Source organism: Schistocerca nitens, chromosome 5, assembly GCF_023898315.1.
Source record: "Schistocerca nitens isolate TAMUIC-IGC-003100 chromosome 5, iqSchNite1.1, whole genome shotgun sequence".
Taxonomy (NCBI): domain Eukaryota; kingdom Metazoa; phylum Arthropoda; class Insecta; order Orthoptera; family Acrididae; genus Schistocerca; species Schistocerca nitens.
Genome location: NC_064618.1, coordinates 539,946,088 through 539,958,115, shown reverse-complemented (window position 1 = coordinate 539,958,115; position 12,028 = coordinate 539,946,088). Strand labels below are relative to the sequence as shown.

Here is a 12,028-nt window from a genome sequence, read left to right as displayed (position 1 = left end):
CAATGGCTGGTATGTAGCTCACTGGATGATGGTCATTATGTGGTATGATCCTGCCCCGCCCCCCCCCCCCCACCCCCCCTCTCAATCCCCTGCTCCCCATTAATTTCCATTAATGTATTGGGTGCTTCTTGGCACAGCTGGAACTCGTAGTGGTGCATTCAATGACTAGCATACCTGCCCTCTGCATTTATCTGAACTGGACAGGCAATATGGCCACTGGGCCAACACAGGCATCCCACACGGATTCAGAAGTACTGTCAACACTGGTAGCACATTGTATGTGTTGGAGGGGTAAATAACCAGCCATGCAGCCTGTTTCCTCTTTTGCCTTCTGCCCAGTGACACATGAAGCCACCACTGTCCACTACTTTAGTGAGGATAGGCTGGTCAGATGTTGGGTTTCAAAAGATGCAAGATAAAACAAGTCACCAGGGATTCCACCAGCAGCAGAGGTGTTGCAGATTTCTTCACTGGTGCTCTGTCACCACAGCATTGAGCATTTGCCTTAAGCCAGTCGATCATAGCCAATATAATCCTATTCAATCAAATAAACTTTTTCTCATTTAAACCTAACCTTATTAAGAGCAGAAAAAAGAACAATTGAGATAAAAAACTTAAACTGAAAATGGTAACAAATTTATTGTCAGCATTTGATCCATCAACTAACCTCTTCAACTTGTCATAGCTTCCAGCTTACAGACAGAAGCCCGATTCTCATTGTGTCTGGTCACAAGCAGCACAGCCCCTCGCACTATTGTACTGTGTAAAAATCATAAAAGATCTCAGACAAACAAAACAATTAAGATTAAGTTACTCTGTCAGACCCTGCAAAAGAGAGAAACTACCCAACTGAAGCTACTGGGCTAAAATTCAAACAAAACAGTCTTGATTGTGTTTCCAGATTTCTGTTCATCAGTGACCAGTTTCGGCCCTTTCCTAAGACCATCTTCAGGCTTCTCCCTGCTATATTGCAGCAATGGAAATGCCTGAAGATGTCCCGAGGAAAGGAGCGAAACTGGTTGCTAACGAGTAAAAATTTGTAAACACTATAAAGAATGTTTTTGATTTTTAGCATTTTATATTGATCGCTGTTTTGCTCCAATTGCAGAATCCATTCGAAAATTTTGGTGCTACTAAGATTGGAATGTACATAAAATACAAGGAGAATAAACACTAAAATTTGACCGGCAGTGTTCTCACCATAGCCTGATACAGCAAGATCCACAAGCTCCCAAAAACAGATACAAAATTCTGTACTGAGAATGGATTTATCAAATTATCTTTCACTAGAAACTCTGCTTACCTAAGTGCTACTGCAGTAAATAAACATTTATTTTCTTATTTAGTCTGCCCAGTGTGCTGATCTAAACTATATGCTGTGTACTAACATGAGATTTAAACATAAACATATGGCACTTACGTCAGTGGAAAATTGCATAAGGAATCCACTTAATGCACTTCAGATCTACGAAAAAATAAAGACTTTAAATTTCTAAACACGAGTTTGCACAGTAAATACACAGGCATAGTGCATAAAAAAACACAAACTGAATTACTGTGCATCAGATAACTGCTACTGCAGCTGCAGGCACTTCTTTTGCGCCATCCTCTGCTGCTGGACTGAGCTGGCACAGCTGCCACTTGGTCCCCTTGGCTGAATGCATCTGTTGTACCACGGTTCATCCTGAACCACAACTCTACTTGGGTTCTCAACACATGGAAGTTGTTGCACAGTCCTGTTTTTAGGCCTCTTGTTTTGATAAAAAGCTGCCATGGCTGCATCATTTACACAGATGGCTCTAACACAGTGGATAAAATGGGAATAGCCGACGAGGAACACCAGTCATTGCCAGGAACATAGTGTTTTTACAGTGGAGTCCTCGATTTTATTAAACCTACCTCTCTGGACTATGTTTTAATACGTAATGATTCAGTGAGTGGTCTTCAGAACATTGAAGGGCGTTACTCATCACCCTGGGGTCTCTGCTGTTAGTGATCATCTCACTGTAATTGGTCATACTGACCACTAGCCCCCAAGTCATGTGGGTACTTCCGTGTAATTGTGCAGTTAGTCTCCCCATTCACTTTGCAAATTCCAAGTGTGGATTTATAGGTGCAAATAACACCAGCTTACGTCCCAGGAGGAGTAGTTACTTTAGTCGCCTCAGCATTGGTCATACCAGTTAACCAGTACTTCTATTTATGTAGGGAGCCATCCCTGTATTGTTGTGGAGCCTTACAGACATCAGCTGACATCCTGGTGGAATGCCCCCTAGTTATGGGAATTTGTGCTAAGCATGGCATTCTGATATTTGCCTCAGATATTGACAGACAATTCATGTACTGTCAAACTGGTTCTCAGTTTTCTCTAGAAAAGTTTTTCTTTTCAGATATAAGATTTGAAGTTACCAAAGGATAGTGAGGTTGAATTATGGCATTCCCTGCTGCATGCTGGGTTTGGGCGGACCTCACCCATTAAAAGTTTGACCAGCTCACTCTTTTAGTCTGTACCTACTCTGTTTAAAACGGTTTTAGATGCTATTTGTCTCCTTTCCTGCAAAATCATATTTTCTCGTTTACAGGTAGCACTCCATTGAATAGTGAATGTTCTTCAATGCTGTGACGACATGGGAGCATCGGTGGGATAGCTCTGTATGGGATGACTCATATCGCATGCAGAGCCCCGGGGCACCCTCCTGCTACTTTACCTATTTCTCTCCTTTTGTTTCTATCATTGACAGTCCTACTGATATCCATTACATTTTTACCCTTCTCACTCTTACTGTTATGAATGTGCCAACTAAGACATCCTTAGCTCTTGTGACATAGCTATCTGTTTAGTAGCATGTCACCTCAATACTGGTGTGCAAGTGTGTAGGAGACAAGTACATAGATAAACCGCACTATGCCTAGGGATGTTGTCTATCGGACGAGTGCTATAGGACTTAACAGGGCTGTAACTCTTTCTGCTCTTCATCAAGCTGGTGGGGATTGGGTGTGGGGTTGGGCTTTCCTTGCCATTCGATGAGCCCTAGGAAAGTCTCATTTGCTCTGATCTATGTTCTGGCCCTATCCATTCACCTCTGTAAATTCTCTCTCAGATCTGGTATCAATATTGCCTTAAATATCTGTCTCATCACCACTGTGTAGTTCCATCATCGGAACAGCTACTTTGCTTCTTTCACCAATTCTAGAAAAAAGAAATCTTGTACTCAGAAACTATGATTAGTTACCAGCTGGCCTCTACCACGAGATATATTGAAAGGCCAATCCCAAAATTATTTTACACAAAGTACAAATGGTATTGTGTGCACAGTACGTCAATTTCTGTGAAAGGTTTAAGATTCAACATTATGGATCCACATTGCTTCTGTTTCCCTGTTACCAATCTGAAAACTACTTATGTGCCTGCTGAGAGTATTTTCGTTCATACAAAATGTCATTGTTAAGTTCATAGAATAAGAGGGGGGGGGGAGGAGGATGAGAGAGAGACAGAGAGAGAGAGAGAGAGAGAGAGAGAGAGAGAGAGAGAGAGAGAGAGAGAGAGAGGAGGGGGGGGGGGATGGAAAGTTAATCTTACTTGCCACGCCATATTTGTTAACAGCACCATTCATGTTCAGGTGGTAATAGTTCAGGCTTAGATGCTGTTAAATAACTGTGCTGCCTGCATGTCCCACCTCATAACACCCTGTGGTCCCCCCCCCCCCCCCCAAAATCCCCATGTGTGCTAGTACTTTCATTGATTACGGAAGTAGTGTCAGTGGAAGAATGTGGCGGGAATACTAACAAACTAAAGTTGGTGAAATAAGTTGTCATAGGAAACATCCCTTCAGTAATGTAGGTAGAAAAGAGTACTATAAACATTGAGAAAAAAGCACTGTCCCTATAACAGGCACCACCTCCATTGGGAGGATTCAACAGTACAGTGCTTTAAATTTACTTTCTATTATGCGCAGACTTCTATTCACTTGCATTTTATATTCTGTAAAGAGGGCAGCAGTTTTTTCAATAGTGATTTGTCGATTTTAAATAAGAATGTGAAAAAGTCTGAAGGTTTTGGGTGCAGTTGGGACTCCAGCACAAGTTGTAGGATAGATTATTCTGTCTTGGGTGGTGTAGTTTGTTTCAAGTACATGTAATCATATTCATCAAAAACACTGATAATCATGGTGTTGACTTCCCTAAGTCTTTTGTCATGAAAGCTGCTGATTTCTTCGGAATGTTGGTTGGGTCTGCCATTTTACAAAGATACTTCAGAAGCAGATAGCTTCATCACAGAAGAACAAGCCTTGTTGTCAAATGAAAGCTGAAAGAAGTCAGATGTGTGCAAGGAGGCCAATATAAGTGTTCAGTGAATACAGATGTAAAATTTTGTCAACATATCTCACCAAAAAATCCTGAGTAGTTTGATCTTCATTAAATCAGTAAGTGCCTCTGTATTACCTAGTCTAGTATTCAGTGACAATACTGTAACTGAAGTAGAATATGGAAAGCCAGAATGGCAAAGTTAACCTTGTTTCACTGTGGGAGATGAACAAGATTTCTCCCTTCAGTCATTACAGACTGGTGGGATTGAAAAAAGTGATCACAGAATAGGAAATGAACTGAAATTGCTAATCAAGGGAAAGGAAGCAGGACTAGATGTGGTACCTGTGAGATGATGCCATGGCTGCTAGAAGGGGACAGTCATTGAAGCAGTGACGAACAGGAAGCGATGGGAATAATGTGCTATTCCAGTTTCCAAGAATGGTTATCGGACAGATGCAAATAATTCTATAGCTTCTGCTTATGTCCATATGTTGTAAAATTATTGAACATGTTTTGTGCTTGTGCAATAACCTTTTTGCAGAAGGAAGATCTCATGCCTAAAAATGTTGATTTTTCAATCAGAGATATTTCAAAGCTAGGGTTGGTGCTGTATCCCTTTCCTGGAAGACTTTCATTGGCTGCATGCTATGGGCAGTGAATCAAGGAAACAGAAACTATTGTAAAATACACAGGAGTGAGCCAAGAAAAGCGGAATGATAGCAGGAAAGGAATTGCAGAAAAAGCAGATACCTCGCTGAGATTCATTGGAACAAATCTTCAGGAAATGTGATTACTCCACAGAACATGCTTACAAAACATTTAACTGATTATTCAGTATAGCTTGTCAGTTTGTGACTGTTAAGTTAGACTAACGAAAAAGAATGTTTAACATCTTATGCCTGTGGAAGTCGAAGCATAACAAGCCCTTATCATAAGAACAGATGAGAAGATTCAACATATTACATTTCTCCTGCTGTTAATAGTATATTCTGTGTGTGGTTTTTTGTGTGGTATGTTTGTTTTTTGTGGAATGAAATCGCTTAGCTTTTTGTTGCAGAGGGGCTGCCATATTCTTGTAGCAACCCCAGGTAGGCTTATGGATTTTTTGAACAGAGGTCGTGTGAACTTCCAGTCTGTCCGCTTTGTTGTACTTGATGAAGCAGATCGTATGCTAGATATGGGTTTCCTACCAGATGTTGAGAAGATGCTGGAACACCCTACAATGGTTCCTACGGTAAGCACCTTTAATAATTAGTAATATGTTGCAGGATTGTTTTTTTTGTTAATTTGTGAATAGAACATTGAATGTGCCACAGTTGTCCTTAAAATATAATAGTTATAATTGGATTCTTATGGGTGACAACTTCACTTAATGGGGTAAGTGTGGTGAAAGTTCGAAATTGAAGGTACATTTTTAGGTCATTGCTTAAATGTCACTGAAATGTCAGACAATAATGAGGGGCTCTTCAAGATAGTTGAATTTGCATGTATAACACCATAACTTGATGGAACATGGCACAAGGGAATTGGTCCTGAATTTGCTTTTATGTAAATGTTCTGGTTTTGTTGTGTGGAGAATAAAACTCATGTAATGTTTCTATTTCTGACAGGGTTAGACACTTACTAAATCCTGAGATACACATTTAATCATGTTATTATTCCATGAATTTTAATCATAGTAGTATAAAAACTCTTGATTCTTTTGTAATCAGTTTGGAAGAATGCTGCTTTGTTAATTTTCTTCCAGGCATATCATTAATATCCTCTTACTGGAATCTGTCACCAGTGTGTTGAAATTATGAAAGAGTGAAATGGCTAGTTTGGTTTAGTGTGAAGTTACTTATGCTGCAGTATAGGGTGTTAAACTTTTTGGAAGTCATGCTGCCACCTCAAAAGCAAATTTTCTTCCCATCATTAATATCAGGCAGACCTGGTGACATTGTAGTACTAGAATTTAGAAGAGTTGCCTTAGCTTACTATTTTGAATGAAGACAGTGTTTAATCGGAACATTTTTAATGATATTAATGTCAGCTTCATTCACTAACTTGCGTACATTGGCTGAGCAGTTCATGGTACCCAGTTACAATGCTGGAATAATACTTGGTATCACATAGGTATGAGAAAAAGACTGCCTGGGTGTTGTGATTGTTACTTTAAAGGTTTTACAAAATAATGCAATTTGCATTGCCCTTAATAAAGTTAGTGGCTTCTGTAGTATGCAGATTCGCAGAATCAAAGAAAATGTGAGCCTTTATTGAAAATAACACGAATGTTGTGTTGGGATAATAGTTGCAACTTTTTAGTTACACAACATGGAAAGTCTGTCAAAGATGTAGAATTGTGTGACAGTTATTGTTACTAAATGCTCTTGAAAGAGTTTGTTAGGTGAGTGACAAATTTTTACCCATTTTTAAAGTATTAATTTTCAAATGCTGAAATGGGAGTCATATTCACTTGCCATTTGGAAATGTTGCTGTCAGTAGTGGTTAAGTTCTCAAGAATATGTAGAATACACAGTGCACTTGTTCAGAAACTGTAGTACTTACTGAGAATAACACATCAGCAAGAAAAGGTTAATGTTTTCTTTAGGGATTGATTTTTGTACCTTTTGTCACAGATCTTTTAATAAGTTTGTAAATATTAAGAGATTGAATGAAATGAGATTTTTAAATTCCGTGTAAATAAATACTTAGATTGCTCAACAAGTTGCTGTAAACATTTTACTTGCTTTCAGGGAGAACGTCAAACAGTTATGGTGTCCGCTACATTCCCTGAAGAAATTCAGAGACTAGCAACAAAATTCCTGTCCAATTACTTATTTCTGGCTGTTGGGATTGTTGGTGGTGCTTGTAGTGATGTGGAACAGATTTTTTACAAAGTATCTAAATTTGACAAGAGAGCAAAACTTACAGAAATACTGAAGGAAGAAGGTTTGTGAGTTACATTCTGTGTGTGTGTGTAAAAAAAAAAAGAAAAAAAAGCAGTTATTGCAAGGGTATATTGTGTTCCAGGTGGCAAGAAGGTACTTGTTTTTGTGGAAACAAAAAGGATTGCAGATTTTTTGGCAGCATTTTTATGTGAGGCAGAATTTCCAACAACAAGTATTCATGGTGATCGCCTTCAAAGTCAAAGAGAAGAAGCGCTTTATGATTTTAAGAGTGGACGAATGGGAATTCTTGTGGCCACTGCTGTTGCAGCCAGAGGTCTAGGTGAGATATAATGAAACTGTAAATACTGTTACTGCCTCAGTAAACGCTCCTGGTCATAGAACATGCTTGAAGAAAAGAAATGCACTGCTTTATCAGTTAAAGATAAGGCTGGAGTGGTTACTTCTTCCTTCCACAGTACTTTGTGAAAACTGTGCATACAGTTTTGGTGGTGGTTGCAAGATGTATTGATGACTGAAGTTAGCATGGGACTATTTTTGAATAAATATGCTTACACAGCAATGAAAACTGCGGGAAGAACTATTCAGTTCAATTGAAAGGTTTTGTCTGAAACAAATTGTACATGCACTTCATTCTTTAGTACATGCATGTGATTCTTCAGCACTGCAAAACATATTTTGTAATTATTGTCTGTTGCTCATAATTTTTCACATGTTAGGGACTTGGTTAGGTTAGGTTAGGAAATACGATTTTTTTTTTCCATGTTACTGAAAGTATTCTAGGTTCTTAAGCAGTGAAATCGCTGTCTAGACCTGTAGCTCTATATATATATATATATATATATATATATATATATATATATATATATATATATATATATTGTTATATATATATATTGTTATGTAAGAACCATTGCAATAACTTTTACTTGTTAAATTCCATAACTTTTAAAAACTTGCAAAAACACACACACACTCACACACTCACTAAATAAATATTTACCGGATAACGCAGCATTGTTGTTAGGTTCACATTAGAGATGGTACAGAAATTATACTCTTTCCCCATTGCTGGATTTCCTAACACTAAAATAGTCAAAAGAGAATGAGGTCTAATGAAACGTGAAAAAACTTCCCAGACTTTCTCCAATAATGGGAAAAGATAGGAAGTTCAGCTGATTAATTTATACAGTTTTGGCGAAGCCTAACTTTATGCTGTGGTGGCCTGAGGACCTGTTCATGGCTGTTTGTCATGTGATCTTAAAACTTGTCAGTCCTATTAGAGAAATACGGGCTACATCTTGAAATATTCCCACTGTGTGACTAGATTGGTATTCATTTATTTAAAACATCATGATTTAGCCTTATAGCCATTCTGAAGTGCAATTTTGAATCTCTAATAACGCCATCTGCTAAATGTGTTTGCAGAAATAACCCTTTTTGATGATGTGTCGTTTAGTCAGGTTCGAAATTTTGATATATTTCAAACTGCACATGTGAACTGTTATAAAGTCGAAATTGTTTGTGTGAAATAACACAAGTCTACAGTTAAATTGTGAAAATTTCTTTCAAAAACCTTAACATGGCTAGAGTCGCTGAAGGAAAAGTCATTGAGGGATTTCATTTCATTTCGCTTCAGACTCTGTTCAAATCTTGCAGTCTGACCCCCTCCCCTTCCTTTCCAAAGCTCATGAGCCTCCATAAACAATTGGGAAGAAAAAGTGAGAGATTCCTACTTTGTTCCTCCAGTTCAGTGCTTGAAATTGAAGAGGAAAAGAGATCACTCCCAGAACAGCGAAAGCCTTGTTAGCTATATGTAAAAGAGAACTAAAATAAAAGTACACGTATTCACCTATGCCCCCACCTTGTGCTGACTAGTCAGTGCAATCATTTCATTCTGACAGTTGGTTTGGGGTTTTTTTTGGGGGGGGGGGTTGGTAAGGGTTTGGAGGGAGGCAGCAGATTTGATGGCTAGGAATGTGGAGAGGTTAGGGTGGCTGGTGCATGGACTAAGCATGTGACAGGTGGGTAACAGAGCCAGTAAGGTGGTGTGTGATGACGATGGGGGTGTGAATTGGAAGGGGATGATAGGACATTGTAGATGGGGCTATGCAACCTGCAATGAAGACAGCCTGAAACCAATGCTGGGCAGACTTCAACAACTGCCACTGTATTATGCTAAATATAAAAGCATCTTCCAGTCAAGGACTAAGGGCATATCACCACCCGATCTGTGCTTTGTGATGGAATGTATGGTTCATGCCTGGCTGGTATGGTGGATAGTCTCGCAATCTACTAAACACTGCACAATGTGGATTTTGAGCACGCAGTTCTGTAGTTGACCATCTCGTCACTTTATAAACCCATGTTACATCTCTCCTCTGACTAAAAGTGATATCTCCCCATCTTCAACCGGATCTGGTGCGATGGCGTCTTTCCGTCTCAATGGCAGGGGAACACAATCATTCCGGTGCTAAAACCCAGTAAAAATTCACTTTATGTGGATAGCTATTGGCCCATCAGCCTCACCAACATTCTCTGTAAGCTGCTGGAACATAGGGTGTGTCGGTGGTTGGGTTGGGTCCTGGAGTCATGTGGCCTACTGGCTCCATGTCAGGGTGGCGTCTGCCAGGGTCACTCTACCACTGATAATCTTGAGTCCCTCGAGTCTGCCATCCAGTAGCGTTTTCCAGACGCCAACTCCTGGTTGCTGTCTTTTTTTTTACTTACGTAAAGCATACGACACGACCTGGCGACATAATATCGTTGCCACATTGTATGAGTGGGGTCTCTGGGGCCTGCTGCCGATTTTTATCCAAAACTTCCTGTTGCTCCATTGTTTCCATGTCAATGTTGGTGCCTCCCATAGTTGCCCCCGTATCCAGGAGAATGGCATTCCGCAGGCTCCGTATTGAGTGTATCTCTATTTTTAGTGGCCATTAACGGCCTAGCAGCAGCTGAAGAGCCATCGGTCTCCCCTTCTCTGCATGTAGATGACATCTGCATTTTGTATTGCTCCTCCAGTACTGGTGTTGCTGAGTGGCACCCACAGGGAGCAATTCACAAGGCGCAGTCATAGGCTCTAGCCCATGGCTTCCAGTTTTCAGCCACAAAATTGTGTGTCGAGCACTTCTGTCGGCATCGTACCATTCATCCGTGACCTGAACTTCATCATCATGACGATCCACTCACTGTAGTGCAGACGTATAGATTCTTTGGAAGTGTTTTCGACACCCGATAGAGTTGGCTACCTCACCTTAGTCAGCTTAAGCAGGAGTGATGGCAGCACCTCAATGCCACCTGCTGCCTGAGCAGCACCAACTGGGGTGCTGATCGCTCTACGCTGCTGCAGCTCTACAGAGCCCTTGTTCAATCCCGCCTTGACTGTGGGAGTCTGGTTTACGGTTTGGCGGTGCCGTCAATGTTGTGTTTACTCGACCCAGTGCACCACTGTGGCGTTCACTTAGTGACGGGAGCTTTTAGAACAAGTCAGGTGACCAGTGTCCTGGTGGAGGCCGGAGTCCCTCCATTGAAGGTTAGGCCATGCACAACTGCTCGCCAGTTCTGATGGACACTTTCGTAATTCTCCTGCGCATCCGAATCACAGTCTACTTTTCCCACCCACAGTAGTTCCTCTTTCGCATTGGCGGACCTGGTCAGGGCTTCCAATTCCAGTGCGTGTCCGATCCCTTCTTTCCGAACTGGGGTCCTTGCTTTACCACCTATACTTGGGGGTCATTCACGTTCACATCCATGGTGTACACCTATGCAGTGGTTTATCCTGTACCTTTCACATAGCCCTGAGGACTAAGGTTAACCCCGCGGCTCTCAGCTGCCACTTCCTCTCGATTCTGGACATGGACTGAGGCCATGAAGTAGTTTACACCAACAGCTAGATGGCTGATGCTCGTGCCAGCTTTGCATATGTCCGTGAAATACATATTGAACAGCATTCCTTGCCCGATGGCTGCAGTGTTTTCACTGCCAAGCTGGTGGCTATATCTTGTGCTCTTGAGCACATCTGTTAATGCCCTGGGGAGTCGTTTCTTCTGTGTTCTGACTCCTTGAGCAGCCTACAAGCTACCAACCGATGCTACCCCGTCGTTCTTTGGTAGCGACCATCCAGGAGTCCATATATGCCCTGGAATGGTCCAGTCGTTCAGTGGTGTTCGTCTGGACCAGGTCACGTCATAATCCCAGGCAACGAATTTGCTGACAGGCTGGCCAAACAGGCTTCACGGAAACCGCATTTGGAGATCGGCTTCTCTGCAACTGACCTGCATTCAGTACTACACCGCAAGGTTTTGCGGCCTTGGGAGGCGAAATGGCATAACCTCAGCACACACAACAAACTGCGTGACACTAAGGAGACTATGAATGTGTGGCAGTCCTCCATGTGGGCCTCTTGCAGGGACTCCATGTTTCTCTGCCGGCTGCGCATTGGCCACGCTTTGGTAACACACAGCTACCTCCTGTGCTGTGGTAACTCGCCTCAGTGTCTGTGCGGTGCCCGCCTGACAGTGGTCCATATCTTGTTGTGCTGTCTTTCTTTGGCTGCCCTGCGACGGACTGTTCAGTTGCTGGACTCATTGCCATTAATTTTAGCTGACAATGCCTCATCGGCTAATTTAGTTTTATGTTTTATACGTGACGTTTGGTTTTATTGTTTTATATAAATTTTACTGCGTGTCCTTTGTCCCTTTGTGTTCTCCACTGTAATACTTTTATGGTGGATGTTTTAATGTGTCGCAGAGTGGCTGGCTTTTCCTTTTTATCCTCGTGGTCGGCCAGCCACGCTCATCTGCTCTTTTATTTTTACCCCTTCTACCTGT

The 12,028-nt window shown here is 41.3% G+C and overlaps 1 protein-coding gene across 2 annotated transcripts in view; it reads left to right on the top strand.

Annotated features, from left to right (window-relative positions):
• The window catches only part of LOC126259563 (ATP-dependent RNA helicase vasa), a 75,817-nt gene that overhangs the window by 56,612 nt on the left and 7,177 nt on the right, over nt 1–12,028 (top strand). For both annotated transcript variants that reach the window (XM_049956461.1, XM_049956460.1), the window contains 3 exons: nt 5,366–5,542; nt 7,044–7,239; nt 7,321–7,518. In XM_049956461.1, coding sequence (XP_049812418.1) covers nt 5,366–5,542; nt 7,044–7,239; nt 7,321–7,518 — 571 coding nt within the window. The remainder of the gene's footprint in view (nt 1–5,365; nt 5,543–7,043; nt 7,240–7,320; nt 7,519–12,028) is intronic.